The 21,500-nt window shown below is 43.1% G+C and overlaps 1 protein-coding gene across 2 annotated transcripts; it reads left to right on the top strand.

The window, feature by feature from the left end:
• The first annotated feature begins 641 nt into the window (after positions 1-641).
• On the top strand, positions 642-20,274 carry tmem108 (transmembrane protein 108). 2 transcript variants are annotated; one of them, XM_077554449.1, is made up of 5 exons: positions 642-991; positions 13,831-13,914; positions 16,615-17,334; positions 18,309-18,460; positions 19,466-20,274. In XM_077554449.1, exons 2-5 carry the CDS (start codon positions 13,875-13,877, stop codon positions 19,580-19,582), a joined length of 1,029 nt encoding a protein of 342 aa, XP_077410575.1. In that variant the 5' UTR covers positions 642-991; positions 13,831-13,874; the 3' UTR covers positions 19,583-20,274. The 2 variants fall into 2 exon arrangements, with proteins under 2 accessions (XP_077410575.1, XP_077410576.1); XM_077554450.1 differs by lacking the exons at positions 642-991; positions 13,831-13,914 and adding an exon at positions 16,050-16,148.
• Positions 20,275-21,500: the final 1,226 nt, after the last annotated feature.

Below are 21,500 nucleotides of genomic sequence, written 5' to 3' on the forward strand. Positions count from 1 at the left end.
AATAATTGAATGAATCCGCCACTTGTGGTCAAGGATCGACACCGCTGGTTCACATTTCAGTGGCTTTAATGAACAAAGGCAGCAAAATGAACACAAACAACCTGTTGCTTTTCCACAGCTGACGCCGTCACTCAACACCAACATGGCTAATGTTGGTCATTCGCTGACTTCCACTACCAGGACTCTCATACACACACACACGCTCAACACCACAGATACTACAGTGTAAATGTATACCTGCACACTGCACATGAATAGTTTAATTTGTATGACAAATTGTCTTTTCATCATGGAAATGAAATTGTTGGGGGGGCATTTATAAGGACGTTAATTATATGCTGATTTTTGTTATTCGTGGCCGATTCGACACCTATCCCCCGCGAATACCGGGGTCGTCCGTGAATTGATCTTGGGGGTGCGCTTGCTTTCACCCTAAGCAGGTGCTTAGTTGACGGCCCCGCTGTAACAGCGTTCCTTCCGCCGTGTCGCCACCGCAACTCCAACGACTGCAGCATCCCCCCCCCCCCCCCCCAGCGTCCCTCATTAACATTCCCTCCCCGTCTTCACGCTTCTAGGTCCTCCCTCACTCACTCACTCTCGGTGGGTGGCACCGGGGCGACCAAACCCCGACGGACGGCCCGGTTGGAGGCGGAGAGAGAGCTGCGTCACAGGCGGGGAACAGAGTTCCGTCACCGGCCACTGACGGAGAGGTCCGACCGGGGGGGGGTCCTTCAGTCTCAGTCAGCTGGCACCGCCTTGCGCATCGCAGCCCCGCGGCCGGAGTGTTGGAACAGCGAGCGAGCGCCTCCTCTTCTTCACCTCCTCTTCTTCACCTCACCCGGCCGGAGCGGGTGCACGCGCGCGACACTTCCAAGCCTAGCCGGGCCGGACCGGACCATGTGCGCCTCGACGCGGTGAAGTGCGACTCGCCGCCCGCTAGCTCGCCTCGCGATCGGGCTCGCATACGCCGACGCTACCAACGCCGTCATAGGTGAGTGGAGTGCTGTTTATTTACTGCCGCGCGTATCGATCAGGTGTATCGATTTGCCAGCTCGATATCACGCGACTGCATCATTTTCAACACATTAGCCAGACTCTCATTCATGCCTCTTATGACGTGACGTTCAATTAAATCGGAGTTCATTAACTGGACGCACTTTTATTATGGACGCGTGGGGCGGCTTTTTTTTTGCCTCCGCCAGACATGCAGACGGTAATAAAGACAGCAGATTGTGGGGGAAGGATGACTTGAAAATATACAGCCTGATTAGTGCAGTAGGAGCGGTGTAGTGCTACTAGTGCAAATACTATTAAACTGTAGGAATATGTGTGGTATATTATAAGCAAGCCTACTTGTTTCCTATCAGGTGGCCTTTTACGTTTTTATTCCTCCGAGGGCGATATTCCCATTCTTTATTGAGACATGGCATATATTTTACATACATACATGACTGGTCGTCAGTCAATGGCAGGGCAAATATAAACAAAAACGCATGCCACACATAGCCAAAATTGGAGTTATGAGCAAGTTTCGGACATGTGGCTGCTCGGGTGAAGTGAAGGAAGTAGGGTACTATGATGCCCTGGCATGTGGGCAAGGAGAGCCACTGAAGGGTTCCAAATCGTTGAAGTTGAACTAGAGTTGTGCTTTGATGATGTTTGCATTCAACGTGGCATCAGGTGTTCATTTTAGTCCCTGCTTTGGGCTCCCTCGCGGACACAAAGCAAAAGTTTGCCAAGAGCGGGAAAGATGTCAATCTTGGCAAGGAGTCGGGCGTCAATGCAGATAATCGCAGGAACTCTGTGAAAGGCAAACGCGGCACGCCAAACTTGTGTTCAAGTCCCGATTCAACCTGTTGGCCAGACCTCGCCGTCGTGGCCGGAATGTTTGCTCGCCTCCCCCCGCTTGCCCGCCGCGCTCCCTCACCTCCAGCCTCCTTTGTTCTGTCGGACAATCCCTCCACCCCCACCTCCAGTAGTGCCGTGTGTGCAGGGGGGTGGGGGGTCGGCGGGGGCAATGACATCTGGAGCGGACATCGTCCTCAGGGCGATTTGCCATGCTGGGGTGGGTATTAGCGAGCTTTGCAACAAAATGGACATCGCTAATGAGGATGCGTGTTTCCTTTTTTTTTGCAGTTGTTTGTTTTCATTATCAAAGTGAAGCAGCCAACATGACGCTTTTTGCCACCCTTGCATTCATAATGGACTACAGTATGTTGTCACCATTGCAAAACTGCTACTTCAATGCTATACTTGCAAAAAATACCTGAAACAATAGTGTCAGTAAAAATAGCGGAATAACACTTCACAAGAAAATCCTTCCTTTAAATTATAATTTTTTTTAATTAAAATAATTTAGTACAGTGAACCCCTGCTTTAAGGACTGGGCTGGCCTGAAAATAACCACACACAAAAATCTATGTAGAGTTGAAAATTATTTAAAAAAAAAAAAATAATATATATATATATATATATATATATATATATATATATATATTTTTTTTTTTTAATTTTCAAACCTAAATTCTGGAATAAATCAAGCAAATTATTGTTTTCCATAAAAAAAAAGGGAGTTAGATCCCCCCACAAAAATGTTAATAACATTTTAATCATTAAAATGTATTAAATTATTAAATTATAATTGCTAAACTAAAACTCAACGGGGGGGAAAGCATGCATTTCCAAATGTATTTTTTTTTCTTTTTCTTCATTTTGTTATATGACAATTAACCTGTAATAAAAAACATAGATCTTTAAATAATAATATTTTTTGCTTGTTTATTATTATCCAAAGCGCAACAAAAACACGTTTTCTCGTTTCGCTTTTCTCTGGCCAGCGGCAGTACGCTTTGATGCGTTTCTCCTCTGACGTCTCAGAGATTACACGTTATTACCGTTATCGTCGCCGGCAAACGATTGTCTGGTCTTTATCGAGACGTTTTGCTTCCCATTAAATGTTCCAAAGTATCTCCTCGAGTTTCTCCCCATTGGCCGACCCGACGTCCATGTTAGGAAGAACTAACGGCATCGTTAGACTCTTATCGGCAGTCCGGAAAAGTCTGAAAAACGCCCGGAAACTATCAGCTGTCCCATCCCGCCTGGACAAACCTATGACAGGAAACGGTGGATGGGGCAAGAGTTGGGGGTGGGGGGTGTTGTGGTGTGGGGGGGGGCTCTGATGGGAAAGTATTAGGGAAAGTGCCTGCGAAAGGTTTTACTAGGCAACTTGGCTGGTAGAGGGTGGTACACGGTGAGGTGGAATGCAGCCCCCGCCGTGGACTTTGCGCCGCCGTTCTCTCCCGGCTGACAACACAGCAAAGCCTGAGCAGGATCCAAACAGGATCTCGCGGCCAGCAAAGCCCACCCGTGGCATTTCTTTAACGCTCTTTGAGCACAAACACTCCAAACGCTTTTGGGATCACTTTCACCTCAATTGTACGTGGAATGGTTTGTCACTTATGTTCCTTTTCTTAAAAAAAAAAAAAAAAAAGACCAAATTAACTCCGCTTCGTCATTTTACAAAGGAATAACTAGCTCGCACCAATCTAAAAAAAAAAAAAAAAAAAGGCAAACTATGGATGAACATTTTCCTTGTCTGCTGGATGTGGTTGGTTGCTGCACCATTGGGCCCCAGTGCACATGGACTCGAACCATGTTTATACATAAATCCGCTACTGTAGTAGACCAAGTTACTAGATGTACAGTAAAGCACATCAAATTGTAGTTTGGGGTATATTTAGAGTTTTAAACTATTAACTCTTTCACTCGCAGCCGTTTTCACTGAAGCAACCCCCGTTCGCTCCCGGCTGTTATACTGGATTTGGACTGATTTTGCAAGGCCCACAGAATATTGTGTTCTATTGCTATGAAAACATGAAACCTACCAAAAGAAAGATCAGAGTCTCTTCTTCCATCAGGGAAAAAAAAGTATATTTCTATCTGTTTCCGTTTTGCAGCAATTAGCATTAGAATATAGCTAAGTTTCATCATTATTCACAAATCTGTTTTAAACGCTGGTGGAAAAAGCCTTGGCCCTTGTTGAGCTCTTATACTCTGCTGCCACCTGCTGGCTGGTTCTGTAATAACTACCATTGCTTCAAGCACTCTCTTCAGTTGAGAGGCTGCATCAAAGCCTTCTGTATGCTCTAACACATTTAAAAAAAAACGTATAAATACGTCTTTGGGAGTACGGCAATATTTAAAATAGAATGTATTTATACATTTTGGGAGCAAATAAGTTAATTTAGGCAACTATAATCATTTGGGCACGGGTGCATTCATCACAAATATTTACTAATTGCCATATTTGGACTTTAAAAGTGAACAGCTGTAGCTTGTTGGTAATTCCGCTACGTAGCAAACAAATGTGGAACCCAAGGACTACGTGAGTACAATGGCTATTCTTTAGTTTGTCGAGTATGCCTTATTGTCTTGTGTCGTACGTTTAGTCTCGAAACGGAGGCCACAGGAAGAGTCGACGGTAATGAATAACTCGGCGTTCTAATGATTACTCATGGGGGGTGTCAGGCGGGAGATAAGAGCGAGGGTGACCGTCTGAGCATGAGGGCGACGTGATTACCAGTGGGGAATTCCTGGCATTCTTTTGCTGCAGCCGTGCCACTGCGATGTGCGCCCCCACCCGCTGACACGCACCCCCAGGTGCCACCGGGGGCAAAAGGACCCATTTGGTTGATCTAATCCACCGCGACGGTGTTGTGTAAGGTCTCTCTTTCTTTTTCTTTTTTTTTGCTCCAGAGAGCATTTGAGTACAGTTAACTCTCGAAAATGTTCACCGATTCCTTGTCCATGTCGGGATTAGCCCCCTTGCCCCACATGACGTTTAGCATTTCACCAACAGGAAGTCCAAATACGGGCATGTTCTCAAACAGAGCAGCATCTCCATCTTTATTTTGGAACTCAGAAAATGAACAGCTTTTTTGTTCACATGCTAACATTAGCGTACTAGCTGAGGTTGCTCAGTGTCGTAGCGTAAAACCTAACCCCTGAGAAATGTGAATTATAGAAGAAAAGAATATCAAATAAACTGTTTTAAGTGCGTTTCAAGAGTGGTTGTCTAATGTTAAAGCTTTAATTGACACGTTTTTCTGTTGATAAGCTAACGCTAGCATGCTAGCTGAGGTTTTGTTAGCGACTTAAGTCAAATCGGCTCTAGGGTAGCTTCAATTGTCAAACAAAAATTGTAGGTTGAATGATATTAATGAAAAATGGGTGTTTATAACATAAGCCTTGATTCGCGTCTTATTTGTCTTAAGCTAACATTAGCGTGTGTCTTAAAAAACGTGCCCCTGAAAAGATGAAATATAGAACCCCCCCCCCCCCCCCCCAAAAAAATGTGTAATGAAGGTTCTTATTGATTGAAGAGTGGGGATTTATAACTGGAAAATGAAGCAGTTACCGGTAGTTAAATTCTGGACTAATTCATGGCAGCAAAAAGACGACACTGCTTTGGGGTGTTTGTACTTTTGAGAGTCTTCAGCTCCTCACTTTGCACTTCCAGGAAGTGCAAGTACCTGAAGCACGTTTTAGTTAATGGTCTGTGTGAGGTGTCATCGTCCATGTGGGCATTCCCAGGATACGGCTGGCCTCTTCTTAAAGCGGCACACATGAGCGCCTCTAATGGGATTATGAGAGGACCTGCTGGCGAGAGGTGAAGGAGTCCTCCTTGGTTGGGGGGGCGCATTTTACCCCGACTGTGAAGTGATGAGGTGAGAGTGCGGGCGTCCACATAATAACTGCGGTTTCACCTCGCATGGGGATTAACATCAACCTCCAACTCTCTTGTTTCCTTGGCAACTTGTTCCGTGCGGATAATTCTCGTTAGAGCTTTGATGGATTCCCAAAGCGTTGAAATCAAACGCTGTCTCGGTGCCAGCCTGATGTGATCGAAGCCGCAGATGAAAGTGCTGCCATATGCTTTGTGATTGAGGACCACCTCCACACTGGGGATCTGCGAGGAGCGAACGAACTGTCAGTGTCATTGTTGAGCTGGCTGGAAGCGATCCACATGGCTTAGTCATAAATGATGTCTTTTTTTTACCCACTCTTTAATAACACTCTTTACACCACAATGTTTTATTCGGTGAATCAACTAAGCTAATATTAGCTTGTCAATTGAAAAGATGTCAATCAATGCTTCATTTTTTTTGAAAACATGAACACCTACTCTTCATTAGGAACCCTTTACTGTACAGATTTTTTTTTTTAAATTTATTTCAAGGTGTTCAGGGACAAGTTTGACGCTAACATATTTAATGACCTCAGCTAGCATGCTAATGCTAGCGACATTGCGTAAATTTACACATCAACCAACCTTCGTTAACAACTACAATAATAATAAATATAAAATTAAAAAAAGAAATACAATAATATTTTCAGCTTTTTTTGTTCTATCGTTTCACTTTAGCTGTATGATTACACACGTAGCAACCTCAGCTACCGTGCTACTGTTAACGTTATCGTTTCAACAGAAAAGATTCCCACCCTTCATTAACAGCATATATTTGTATATATCTTCATCTATTTCTCCTTTTTTTTTGTTTTGTTCTATCATTGAAGTTTTCAGGGGTAAATGTTATGCTAGCTACTAGCTAGCATAATCAACCTAGCTTGCTGAAGTTATCTTATGGACAGAAAAGATGTAAATTATGGCCACATTTCCAACATTAGTCCCCCCCCCCCCCTTCATTAACTTGTGTTTATATATTATATTATATGTTTAACAATTCCGTAATTCAAGTTTCTCAGTGGCAGGTTTGTAGTAACAGTAACACATTTAGGAACCTCAGCTAGCACACTATAATGTTAGCTTATTGAAAGTAAAATATGTAAATGAAGGCTTCTTTTCACAAATAATCACTGTACACCCACTTAAAAAAAAAAATCGTGGCAAATAATCAATAGCTTTTTTTTGTAGACTCATGCTGCATTTGGGACTGCTGGGAATTTGGCATTCTCTATTTGGGCTCCCAATTAGAGCGCACTCACGCTTTATTACAGACTGTGGAAGGTGTGAAACAATCTTCATTAATGTAGATTAAAAAGCCGTTCGGGGGCACATCGAGCTGGCCGGGAGCGACGTCGGGGGGTAATCTTGCTACGGCACGCTCTCCATTGCGGATGCTGCTGCGTCGCCACGGCGACAGCAGCGTCATCCGGGCTGCGCGGAGGAGGAGGAGGGGGCGGGGTTACGAGGATGCTGAACACGAAAGACCCAGAGATGTCTGGCTTTTGATTGGGAACAGACGTGTGGAGATTTTTCCGTCGTGGCGTCATCTTTGTCATATAACCAGAATATTACAAACGGCAACAAATATATTGTTCAATGAATGTTAGTACTTTTAGGGTGCATGCCGTATATACAGCATCATAAACAAGTGAAGAGCTGGGAGTTGAAGTCATCATGTTGACTTTTGTGAGTCCGGTGTTTAAAGTTTACGTTGGGTGTTTAAGTCACATTTTGGAGACCAGGCATGTATAGGAAGATGGTACACATGTACCCGATGACGTGTTTATATACAGTATCAAAAATGAGTGAAGAATACCCGGCGGGGTACGTTGGAGTCATCAGACTATTAGCGAGCATTTCTCTGAATCGCCTTGTGCAGGTGTGCCTAATGAAGTGGCCTGCCATGTATTTTGAAACGTACAGTATGTGGCGTGTATGATCATGGCTGAATGTTTTCAAAACAAAACGAATGAGAGAGAGAGAAAACTGCTGCTGCACTTCTTTCCCACCCCCTCCAGGGCATCTTTCACTAATAATAGATCTCGCCACTCATCTTTTTTGTCTCGACATCGCGCGCGCACGCCCGCCGCCATCTCTGCGTCCCTCGCGGGGGGCCTCCCCGCGCTTGACATTTAACCGTGACGCTCACAAACAGGCCGCCGCTTTTCTATCGACCTTGGTTTTGTCTCGCTTTTTATCCCTGAACGGCGCACGGCGGCGCTAAGTGGATGCTCGCTCTCTGGAGGTGGACGTCATTTTGACGCCGCGAAATATGCAGATGACGCGACAGCTCAGAAATGAGTTACCGTGACGCTCTGAAAATTCAGCTCTTTGAGCCAGTTTCACTGAGTGGCAAGGAATTTTGGTAGGCGCGTCTATCATGAGCGGACCCACGAATAAGCCTCGAGAAGCCATGTCTGAAAAGACACGGGAAGTCGGCCATTTTGTTCTGGAGTATCCAATTGCTTGGCTCGTTTGGACACATAAATGTGTCACAAATTCACTTGGTGACATTAAATTTGGTTGGCATGTCTGTCATGAGAAGATCCCCCCCCCCCCCAAAAAAAAGTCTCAAGAAGCCCCCTGTGAAAGATTGCAGGACGTCTGCCATTTTGAGGGTGATTCGAATTAGACGTTTTTTGGCTGATTTTGGACATTTTCAGAACTTCTAAGGGAAATTCAGCCCCTGAAACTGGTTTTGTGTAACAACTTAAATTTTGGTGTGCAAGTCTATCACAAATAAGTCTCAAGAAGCCATGTCCGAAAAGACACGGGAAGTCGGCCATTTTGTTTTGGACGCAGCTTATAGGATTTTTGAATTTCTGCTGCCACATTTGAAGAATGCGTAGCTAGCTTAACAGACGCAAGTGCGATGCTAAATTGCAAAACATTGGAGATCTTGTTAATGCGTGTGGGCGGAGCATGTCAGCCAAGTTTCATAACTGGCGGGAGGGGTCTGATAACATCAAAACATTGGAATTGCGAGTGATCTCATCTTCTAAGCCATTTGCTAATTAGTCTGTTTAGAGGTCGCCCTAAATTGCTTGGGAATGATGAGGGGGGGGATGGGGGGGGGCGTTTCCTCAGCAAATATGAATCATTCCAAAGTTAGCAATGTTTGCTAATGACGCCAGAAGACGTGGCGGCCGGCAGGAGGGCTTAGGGCCGAGTGATCCGCGCTGATCCTCTTGCATCACACTCGCGCCACTCAATTAGCCGCCGTTAAGTCCACGGTTACGCCAAGCCGAGCCACGCGTCCTCGTCGCGGTGGGGGCTGGGGGGGGATCGGACCTGCAAAACCACTCAGTGGCTTGTTTGGCTGCAGCACCCGTCGGTCGCTTTGTTTTTGTTTTTTTTTAGATCTGTCAATTATGTGCTTTTATCACTAAAAGCGGTGACGCTAAACAGATATGCTTTGATGTTATTGAGTCATCGTCCTGCTAATGTTTTAGAAAAAAAATGCGGAAATATCAAAATAAGACAATAAGACTACTAAGATATTACATTAACAATTGCAAAAAATATCAGGAAAAAAAACGAAATTGTTGGCTAAATTTTTTTTCAAAAATAATAATAATAATTGCAAAAATATCAGGAAAAAAACTAAAATAACAAGTGTTGTGAAGGAATACAAAAATGTTCAATGGAAAACACATTGAATTATTATTATTTTTTTCACCGTGATCTTTAACTCTTTGACTGCCAAAAACGTTAAATAACGTTTAGTAAAATCCTAGGGAGGAGTGCCAAAGACGTTAAAAGACGTTTGTTTCAAAACAGAGGTGAAACTAACCATTTTCTATTGTTGATTACTGAAAAACGGAATAAGGTAGAAACAAACTTTTTTTTTCTGATGAAAGATGAGAGTCTAATCTTTCATTTGGCAGTATGTGTGTTTCCATCGTCCAAACACATAATTTTCTGTGGACCTTGAAAGATCAGTCAAAAATGCTTAAATCGGCTGGCACCCACGGCATCCCTTTTCTGAAAACGTCTGGCAGTCAAAGAGTTAAAAGTGTTTTGCGACTCGCAACAAAAGGAAAACGCGGGTCCCGGCCAGGCTGACAACAGTTGCAAAACACTTCACGAAGGAACTTCCTGGACTTCCCAGTAGCTGCCAGTTGCTGATGTTCAACTTCCTGTCCTCAACTGTTGTGCTGGAGAATTTTTTCTTTTGACAGGAAACTGTAAATTCCACGCGCACACTATTGTTCTCCAACAAGAATTTCTCCGAGCTTCCTGACTGTATTTTTCACCAGGATGTCTTCCTTACGCTCGTGTTCCAATTTCATATTTGTATCGAATTAATAAGTGAAAAGCAGCACGGTGCCCTAGTGGCTTGCATATCTGCCTTGCAGTCAACAGGTTCTGGGTTTGAATCTCCAGCGGGAATAACAATAGTAAGTCGTTTACTGGTTGAATTGGCATCCTGCTTTGAGTCAATACGGAATTAGCATAGCTGAGGTTAGGCAAATTGTGTGGCTTTGTCGCCATGGTAACACACAGCATGTCACAACCTGAGCATGAAAAGCGGTCTTGTCTCGCTCTGAATTTGTTTTTTATGATCAACAAAAAAAAAAAAGTGCTGATTTTGTACCCTTGTTGAACATACCTGGAAACGGTTGCCATGGAGATCAATAATGGTCACAATGGGGAACACGGTGTAGTTTGTACTTGTAGGGACAAGAATAGACCGATTTGGAAGTGAGCGATTCAAAGTGGAACCAAAACAGGAAGTTAAGGTAACAATGGCGCCCGCCTTGCGCAGCTGCGTCGTCAACGTCGGCGTTTTCCGTTTTGACCGGCGGTGTCATGTGGCCGTCAGTATGGCGCCGACGCCGAGTTGAAAGTGGGCGGCGGAACCGATTTGGACTTTTTTTTTGTCACCAAAAAAAGATGACTTTATTTTTAACAATTAAGGATAATCTGTCAGTTATGGCTCGGGGAAAAAAAAAATCGCATCAGATTATGACATCATGTAAACACTCCACTTTTTTCTTGAGACATTAAAAAATATAAAAATTATAGATTATTTTTCTTTTTTCACTCACGAGGACATAGGCAACTATGCTAGTAGGCTAACAACAAAATAGTCATGTGCTTGCTAAAAGCATGCTACTATGCTAACCTTGTGAGCTATTGTCGTTGCCAGTGTCGTTGCCAGTGTCACCCCCGCGCATGTAGCGCCACGCCAAATCATACCGTCGTCTGCGGGGGTGGGGGCGGACGGGGTTGGGGGGGGGGTGTTGACACGAAGACAGCGTGACAAGGATGAGGACGTTATTTACGACTCAGACGCTAGCGGCTAGTGAGCTGCATCCTGATGTTTGCCCTTTACAGCCCGCCTGCTCCAATGAGGGAGCAGGCGGCAACGTTTCACGCCAAATCTTCTCCCTCTCGGGAAATTGGGACCGTAACGAGGTCACCCTTCAAACAGGGAGTCACGACATTAGGTGTCGCGCGTATGAACTCATGAAATCTCATCTCAAGGTCTGAATTTACCGTGGACAAGCGGAATTGCTCCATTACATATAATAGGACGTACATAATAGCCTTTCGCGGCGGGAGCCAGAGGGCAGCCATCTTACGTTGCCGCTATGACTGACAACTTCTTGTTGCAAGATGGCCGCCGGTGGCTAAGCGGTATTAGCAGTCAAGGTTATTAAACTGTGTATGTTTTGGGAGGCGTGAGCCATGTTTGGTTTGAATGCAACATTGTATTTTCTTTACATAGTGGATTTAAAAAATAAATAATTCTGCCCCAATGTGTTGTCATGCCAATCGGATTTTTTTTCTCAATTTTTATTTGTACTTTTTATTTTTTATTTTTACACTTTCATGTTTTAGGGTTGACAATTGTCACGTCAAGGCAATCCGATCTGCGTCAATCATGGCCGCCAACACTAACGCAGATCGGACCGGCTGGTGCGGGTGTGCCTAATGAAGTGTCCGGTCAGCGGTTATGTAAGAGTGGAGGTGTGATGCTGATGCTCCCCTACTGGGGACTGAGCCTAATGTTCTTTTAATGGCCGACACGCACACATGCGGTGACTCAGCATAAGTCATATTGTGTCATGTAAGTGGTTCGACTGCACCAAATAGTCTTGAAAGCCACGGTGTGTGTGTGTGTGTGTGTGTGTGTGTTCTCCCACTCACACAAAAGCAAAAAAAAATAAAATCTGGTTTCATAACAGGGTCGTCGAGTGGTGATGGTTAATCGGCCGCTTTTGTAACAATAAGCCGATGTTGACTAGCAAAGGATTGAACATTCCCATGCGGGTACGAGACACACCGCAAGCAAGCGAGCGCTTACAACATACGCAAAAGTCTGGCCATGCCTTTGACATTTTTATTTTGTTTTTCAGGCACTTTGAATTGAAAACACAAGCACGTTAGACTAGAAAATACACAATTAGAAAGAAGCAAAAACAACAAAAGTAGCTGATTTTATACATGGAAGATGAAAATACAAAAAATATTAGAAAAACAGCAGATATTTGTGCAAAAAGTACCAATAATGACAATAATAATGGAAAAATTTACAAAAAAGATATCTGATTTAAAAAAAAATCAATAGTAGTTACCAAAACATTTAAAAAAAATTAGACAAAATAGAAAAGAAAAAAATCACCCAAAAATATTATTTCATTTTAAATGAGACATTAATATTGTGGAAATTAATAGAATAATACAAAAATATCTAATTTAAAATAACTATTGAAAAAAATGTATTTAACAAAAAAATATTAAGAATACAAAACCGAAAAATACAGAAATAATATTGGCAAAAAATACATTTGCATTGAAAAATATCTGTGTGGCCAAATCACCCTGACTCAAATGCTCGCCGGCATGTTCCCTTTTCAAGTGATTTTCATGATGCTCGGTTGCCATGGTGACAGCAGACGCCTGGACGCATGCCGCTCTCTTCCCCCCCCCCCCTTCTTCAAATCTCGCCTTAAACCATAAAGACTTCCTACGATGACAGGACGCCACATTTAACGAGCGCTGTCACTCGAAACCTTCGTTATCTGACTGCACCCCCCCCCCCCTTCCTAAAAAAAAGGCCACACACATACACAATTCTGTCGCTAGGCAAAGTTGTGGCGCTAGTGGGAGGTGTCAGTGTGTGTGTTGCATCCAAACACGTTCTCTCCAGCTACAAATAATCACTCCAGGTGTCCGATCCCACAATTTGTGTGCGTGTGTCTGCGAGGCTGCCAAAGCATCCTCGGAGGACGCCATGGAAGAAAATACAAAGTTATACACCAATATTAGACAAACGTTTTCAGTGATTATTTAAATGAAGCCATTAATTAGGGCCTGACCATTTTAATCAGTTGGCCGATTTAATTAGCCAATATAATATCCTCTATTAAGAAATAGAAAAATAAAGTTTTGTACTTAACTCATTCAAACCCAAAAACGTGTAAACACGTTCTTTAATACTTTGTCCTTCACCCCCCAAAATTTATTTATACGTTTAAAAAAATAATAATAATTTATGCAAGAGCATACACAAGGCTGTGAAGCAACAGGAGCGAAGGGGGTTGCTTCTGAGAAAATGACTGCCAGTGAATGAGTTAATAGTAAAGAACAAAGTATTGTAAAAAAGAAAAGTGAAATGTTTTGACTGTATTTCATATTTTATTGTTGCAAGCACAACACTCTTGTTCGTTATCTAAATTTTGTAAATGATCGGAATTTTATTCTGCCAAATATCAGAATCGCAAAAATTACGTACTGGTTTGGCCTTATTCATAATAATAATAATGAAAATCATAAATTCCAAAGACCATCCATCAGCATGAAATGCAGAACTCCCTTAACGAATGAGCTGATTTATAATTAGCAGCCACGTCCCCGCTGTGCACGATCACTTTTGTTTCTCGGTTGAGCACAAGTGAGGCGCTCACTGTCCACTTCACAAAACGGCTTATTGACATTCATTGTCATGTGTAATCTTTTTTTTTTGGGGGGGGGGGGTGGGGGGGGGGGGCAAGGTGGCCTCAACTTGAGTGCGATGTTGATACGTGAGCGGCGAGTTTCATTTGACCGACCGTGTCGTCTTTCGTCTTTGGCAGAGAACCATGAGCACTGTGGAGGACGACCCGGATCACATGATACCATGAAGACCAGCCTGCAGGTCCTGCGCTGCCAGCTGCTGAGTGAGTGCACCACCTGGGGGGGCGCGTGCGGAGGGGGCGCGTGGGGCCAGAGGAAAAGCACAAAAGACGACCGGATGAGAGTCAAAACCATATTAAGCAAAATATATCACAGACAGAAAATATTTTTTTATTATTATTTTTAGACATTTTGGGCCTGGCTTTTAATGGACCCATTTTAGCGTTTGTTCCGGAATTCGGAGCACTTCCTGTTTAATGTCACTGCTTCCTGTTTGCTTGCCATCGCTAAATCAACAGCACACAACTTTTTTTTTTTTTGTGTGTAAGTTTGTTTTTGGTGCGCTCTTCAAAGCTGCTAAGCAGCAATTAGCGGGGCATTCAAACAGGAAGTGCTTCTCTTTATCGGCGCGCTCACATCTGTTGAACGGTCGCCGCCCAAGCGAGAGCATCCACAGGATGGAGGCTATCTGGACGCAAAATGTTTTTGTTGTCTGCGGGCCTCAACGCGCCAAACATGACGTGTATTTTTAACACGTGATTTACCTCCACACCTCTAGGGGGCAGCATTCTCTCACTTGGTAGAATAGTCGAAATGAATAATAAAATACTTTTACTTCAGGATCAAAGAAAAGTGGAGATAGTGAGCCAGGAGCACATGTTGGATGTGATGAGTCACGGCACCCTCACACCGGGGCTGCTTTCGTAACAAGACATTTTTGTTAACGCTTCAAGGAGCCTTGCAGAATTTTTATTTATTTTTTTACATCATCAACCCATATCATGTTCATTAGCGTTCATTTTGATACAATGTGGACATGCAAAAATATTTTTTTGTCATTCACTGTATGGAGTGAGCACATTCTTTTTATTTTCATCCCATCTCTTTTTTTGCCCATCTTGTGCCATTTAGAGCTTTACAGAAAGAGCAAATAGGTGAGTTTTTAGCAAAGATGTTGAAAAATGATAACTTTATACAATTTCAGGCACCTTTTCTAGTCATTTAACATTCTTTTTTTTTAATTTAATCAGCATGATTTACCATATATACAAAATGAAGATCTGAATTCAGCACTTTTCAACCAATTTTAATTATTTTTTATTCTTATTTCTAAAAGAATAGAGCCAAAAATAAGATGCGGACTGAAAATGAGCCATTTCCTGGCTTTTGCTAGTTTTTGTAAAAAAAATAAAACATTTATTTAAAAAAGTCTCCATTCATTTTTATTTTTTTTTTACAGTAACAGGATGACAACTTTTCCCCATGTTGTAATCTTTAGCGGTATTAACGTGACCTTGGCGGAGGTCTCGTCAGAGCGAAGGAAATCCAATAGTTGATCAACGGATGCTAATGGCCGTCTTAAAGTTGTCATGTCACGTGGAAGCCGATGCGAGATTCCGGTTCGAGTTTAAAAATGTCACGCTGGGCCTCAAGATGGATGGAAAATGTTATCATAGCGTATAACACAGTGCCACATGCAAACCGGAAGTGGAAATGGTGTCTCGTGACGGCCTCGCGGGTGCGCTTCATGAAGCAATCTCGTTAAACGCACTCGATTAAAAGCGGACCCGCGTCGTGAATGCAAAGCAACAAAATGACGTGTGGCGTCCGACAAGGGGAGGAAAATGAAAGGGAAGAACGCGCATTAAGCAGATGTCTCGTCTGTCCATCTTCAACCTGAAGGGCGGACTCGCGTGAGCTAAAAATCGTGACGTGCTCAAGAACACTTTGACATTTGGAAGAATTGAAGCGCTGCCGGCAGAGCTCGCACAACAAAATGTGACAAAATAATCCAGAGTCCCTACACCCCCCCCCCCCCCAAAAAAAAAGGTCACGCGTGGGCACGTGCATGGAATGTAAAATGGTGGCTTGGCATACAAGTTTCATCGTATCGCAAAACACTTGTATCTCAAATCACATTTCTCATTCTAAAATGTTGCCCGTCATAAACATTTCCCAGGTTTGCTCGTGTGACGATCATTTTGCTCGCCAGCAGAGGGCAACATTGCCCAATGTGGTAGACGAGTTAATCGTTTTAAATTCATAATTCACAAATACAGTATTAATATTAATCTGAATACTGTTTCAGACAAGTGTTGGTACAGACAATTTGTTCTTGTAAATAAATTTAAAAAAAAAAAAAGGAGCTTGCGCTGCCTTGACAGGAAAACGTTCTTCTTCTACTATTAAATTTTCTTCTTCTACGCTGCTAAGCCACGGTAGCCAAAGCAGTGTCTTGCGGGTGAAAGCAAAACAAGCTCAAGGGAAACTAATTAAGGTGGTATTTTGTTTTCAGACTTGTATTAAATAAACACACAATTGAAGGTCAGATAATGGCTCATTTTCCGTTTTTCATTATTCCAATTTTAAACAAGAAACGGGAGACTGCTCGTTCCGTTCAATGGACACAGTAACACTGCCCCCTCGTGGACGGAGAAGGAATTGGCCTTGAATTGTTTTTTGGGGGGGACCGGACCTTAATTCATGATAAATTCATCAACAACCATGTGGAAATCGCGGATATATTTATGTATCTTAAAAACACCTGAAAATTCCAAATATATTTGTGTGAATAACTTTGAGACAAATCTCTAGTTCTACTAAAATAAATAAATAGCAAGCACATTGTCATTTTGTGCAAACATGTTTTTATGCATAAATCATCTCCTCATAATGCAAATGGTTAAAAAAAAAAATTGTTTCCTGAAAACAACTGTTATGTGAACGTAATGTGTTTGTTGCAGGTGTAGTCGCCTTCCTCGCGCTGCCAGTCGGACTGGCGTCATCCGCACACGGGCTTCGCCTCGGCCGCGCCGCCGCTCAACAGGACCCTGTCACCATGGCAACCGCCACCCTCGGCACTCCCCGCCCGGACTGGCACCGGGAAGGCTCCAGCAGCGGCGAATGGTCGCCCAAAGGCGACGTCATCCTTCACTCCACCCGAGCTTACAACCTGCGCGGGCCCCTCAGGGAAGTCCCGGCCCGCCGCGCCATCACCTTGAGGGAGGCGCCCACCGACATGAGCGAGCCCCCCACAGAGCAGCTGGCGCCGGCGGAGTCCGTCACCCCCGCGGCGCCCAACCAAACATCCGACGTACCCGCTTCCCAACAACCCAGCCTCCGTCCTACCGGCGGCGCAACCAATCACACCGTCGGCAACAACGGCACCGGGGCCGTAACGCTCCCGCCACGCCGGCCCAACGCCACGGACAGCGACTCCTTCGGGGCGCGGCCGGCGCGGCCGGCGCGCACGTCCGCCGCCCCGGAGACGGCCTGGACGGACGGCGGTGGCAGCTTCCTGAACAGGCAAGAACCGGCTACCACGCGGGACCCCTGGGGGGCCGACAACAGCTCGGGGCCCGGCCTGGACTCGTCGTCGCCGTCGTCGCGCGTGGCCGTCTGCCTGAGTCGCGTGGACATCGTGTGGATCGTGCTGGCCATCAGCGTGCCCGTTTCCACGTGCTGTAAGTCACCACGTTTTTTTTTTTTTAAGTATTGCTTTGGCGCCATCTGGTGGCAAGGAAGTGAGTTGAGGAGTTTCATTTCGACATAAGCAGACATCGCTCGAGGATTTTTTTTCTTTCAAGGTTGAGAAAATAATTGAGAAAAATATTTGTAAATATCAATCAAAATGCTGCAGGGTCTTAACTGGGGTTCCACAGATTTCTGATGGGACTATAGCACAGCCTAGTGCACGTGTAGTGCCATACCGGGACATAAAAAGTGCTTTGACGCCATCTTGGTGAAATTTTGCACTGGGCTATATGGAGGACCCAAACTGCCAAAATTAAAAATAAATAAATGAATGAAAGTTAAAAAAATAATAATAAAAAAAAGTATATAAACATAACTCAAAAATGAAATCTAAAAAAAAAAAGATAAATTGAAATAAAAACATATGCACAGTATATCCTTAAATAAATAAATTAAAAACGAGATTCCAAAAATAAATATAAAAATAAATGTCGAATAACAGCGGAGCCCAACCCAAGACACGCTTAGGACCGCCCCCTCATTTCAATAACATTTCGACCTGCAGCATGAAATAAATAAATGTGAGATATATATATAGATAATATTTATTGATTGATATTTAATTTTTAAAATTAAATATTTATTTTTGTATTTATTTTGACATTTATTTGCATTTTTTGTATCTCGTTTTTTTATTTTTACTCTTATTTATTTATTTAGGGATATAAATATATATTTATTTTTTTCAATTTCAATTTCAATTTATTTTTTGAATTATATTCTTTCAATCCGTTTTTATTTAGACTTTTAATTTGATCCATTTCGTCTTCTATGAAGCTAACGCGCGTGATTTTAAGGGAGGAAGCCGATTACCCGAAACGGGATTCGAACCCAGAACCCATCCCCCGCGAGCCTCCTTTGCTCACATTGACATGAACTCCTCATGACTGCGTTTTTTTGCCAGCCGTGCTGCTGACGGTGTGCTGCATGAGACGCAGGAAGAAGTCGTCCAGCCAGGAGAACAACCTGAGCTACTGGAACAACGCCATCACCATGGACTACTTCAGCCGGCACGCCGTCGAGCTGCCCCGAGAGATCCACACGCTGGAGAGCGAGGTACGCACGCACGCACGCTCGCCAAACCGACAATCAACGTGCCTCGGGGATGCCAGCGCGTCATCGCGTCAATGTCGTCAATGTCGTCGCTTGCTAGCGCGCTTTTTCCATTTGGAATATATTGACGTGGCCGATAGCAAAAGAGAATTCAGCCACGCCAAAAAGTTCAACTCAACCCGCATAATGAGGGAAGACTTGATTCCAAAGGATGAATGACAACATTTCTGGCAAAGATGGATGGACAAAGATAAGTTATTTGTCATTGTTAATGTCAGAATTTGGTCCCGATGCTGTCAATCAGCCATTTTTGGAATTCTTTTGGCTGCTAATTGCTGATGAATGAGCACATTTGCTTTCATGTTCTCACCCGTCACCATTTGGATGACGACAGGCAGTGAAAAGTCGAGAAGAAAATACTAAAAAAAAAAAAATTTTTAAAGTGACCCATGGACTCGCCATTATTTTCTTCACTGCTCACTACCTGTGAGTGAAGCAGTCATATTTAAAAAAATATATACTGTATATACTATATTAATAATATTCAAATTATTATTATTATACATATACTGTATGTATGTGTCTGAATACTTTTGTCTCTACATGTTGTAGTGACTAAAGTATAATTTTTCAAATATGAATGAATTGAATCATGCTAACATGCTCAGTTGGTCCACATTTACCTTCTCGTCGTGCTTTGGCGTGTGTATTTCGCATGTGTGTGTTACATCGCCATCTAGTGGTTGTAGCCTCGCATGGCAGCATCTGCACGCCCCATTTGGGGGTTGGAACGTGACTGAAGGGATCGCTTTTATTTATGTGGCTTATTTTAAAATAAACATCATGAAAGTGTATACTAAGGCATTTAAGAAAAAATATTTGATTTAAATGACGTGAGATAGTAACTTATATTATATAATAAAACATGATATAAGGTAAAGCATTGTTTTGAGCTCCATGGTTTTATTTTGAAAATCCGGATGAATGAATTTGCTTTGCTGGTTTTAGGAGCACGACAGCTGCCTGCCCCCAAACGGCGACTACGGCGTGGGCAGCGTGGTCCTGGTCAACCCCTTCTGCCAGGAGACGCTCTTCATCAACAGAGACAAAGCCTCGGACATCTAGCGACCTCCGACCCCGCCGCCCCAAATAAGCCCTCCCCTCCAGACTTTTCCCGCTGCAGCACATTCAGCGCTGATTAGCAGGAGGAGGAGGAGGAGCCGCGCGCCTATTTTTCTGATGTACAGTTTTTACACACGCACACACAAACAAAAAGCGCATTCATTGTGATCATTTTTAACGTCTTTCTAAAATACAAAACGTGTGGTTTGCTTTCATGACTGAAGCAAACTATAAAAGCTTTTGTTTTCAATCGTCAAGATGACAACTTGAATATAAGCGTACGTATGCATAATATACATTGATAGGTGCATCCCAAACATGAGAAAAGTTTCATTTATTTGTCGGCTTCATTTCAAATGGTCAACCCAAAATCGCAATAAATGAAATCAGGAAATGTTTCATTTGTTGTGTAGCAAATCTATGAATTTGAGTTTTTGTTTTTTGTTTTTTTGAATGGAACCAGTGAACTATTTTTTGGATCGTATTTGTTGTCCTTTGATTTCCTCCAAATGATTTGCATTGAATGTGTGGTCAATCTGCAAACGTGAGCAAATGATCACGTTCACGTCTTATATTTGAATCACGTGGTCCGACTGTAAAGTGATTCTTTTTCAAATCAGCATTTTAATCATGAACAAATCATCGTTTTTTGCTCATTTCTGTCCTGAAATAAACAAGCAGTGCCATAATATTCATCATGACTGAGTATGTTTTGGACTGATCAGTGATAGTAAACGATGTTGGCTTGAAATGTGTTCATCGAGGTTCAGAGGTCACCGGCTCCTCAGCATTCACTTGCTTGGTTACATCATTACTTTTGCATACCAGTGCTCTTTTAGTTAAATATTAGAGCATCTCGCGAACTTGTATCGTCTCAAACATTGCCGTCAATTTTTAAATAGCAGGCAACAAAAGTGTGTACACCCCAAAATGAAAATGTACACAAAATAAGTGGGAACATTTTGTGTGGCCGCCATTATTATAAAAATTATTATGAACCTTGTTGCAGCAGGAAGTCGCCACTGGACATTTTCCAGCAGGATGTCCCGAGGGAAGTCGCTTGACATCGGGACATCGTGGACCCAATCTGTGCGTCTGCTTTGTGTTTGTGTCTGCAAGGCCCGCCGCCATCTGCGTGCAGGCTGAGCCGCGTCCAAGGTTCAAGTGTGGGTCATCGCAATGAACAACGTTGTTCAAACACGCACAAGGGATGGATGGATGGATGGATAGTACATTTTTGTTTAGTGGCATAGTTTGCCATTAGGCAAGGCAGGGCAATTGCTTGGGGCCCCTCAGCCAGCAGGGGCCCCAAGAGGGGTCAACAGATTTGACACAAACCGCATATTCTTTTTTTAAAATAATTTATATAGTAAGGCTGATTATTTTTTTGTTTATGTTAATGATCACGAATAGTAGTAAAGCTTTTATATATAAAAAAAAAAAAGTTTTTTTAAACGACCATGTATATAGCAAGGCGTTTGTTTGTTTGTTTTTTTAAATGACCATGACGATTTTTATTTTTGAAAACGACCATGAAAAGGCTGATTTTGTTGTTGTAAGACACCTTACGTCGTGTTTGTTTGATTGTTTTTGGTTCGAACTCCTCTTAGTTCTCTATTTAGATATTTAATTAATCTTCCAGACAGTGACACGACCTCATGCTGCTGCAATCCTCTCTCAGGTGAAGGCCTTTTAAGTTATTATCCGATTCCAAACGATTTGCTGCTTCTTGGAGTGCAGCCATTCTTTCTGAAATCAGGCCATAAACATCTCCACGCGGGAATCGATACTGCAAGTGCTGTTGCTCATGTCTGTATAAACGGACTCAGCCAATCGCGTAACTGGCTCCGCCCCATGTGATTTGATTGACAAGACCAAGTTATTCTGATCAAAAACGCCATTATGAAATAAAAAAAAAGCC

Source organism: Vanacampus margaritifer, chromosome 20, assembly GCF_051991255.1.
Source record: "Vanacampus margaritifer isolate UIUO_Vmar chromosome 20, RoL_Vmar_1.0, whole genome shotgun sequence".
Lineage (NCBI taxonomy): Eukaryota > Metazoa > Chordata > Actinopteri > Syngnathiformes > Syngnathidae > Vanacampus > Vanacampus margaritifer.

Coding starts and splice junctions, on each gene's coding strand:
- tmem108 (XM_077554449.1), top strand. CDS start 13,875: ATGAAGACCAGCCTGCAGGTCCTGCGCTGCCAGCTGCTGA. Junction 13,915..16,614: donor CCTGCGCTGCCAGCTGCTGA/GTGAGTGCACCA, acceptor TGTTTGTTGCAG/GTGTAGTCGCCTTCCTCGCG. Junction 18,461..19,465: donor TCCACACGCTGGAGAGCGAG/GTACGCACGCAC, acceptor TGCTGGTTTTAG/GAGCACGACAGCTGCCTGCC.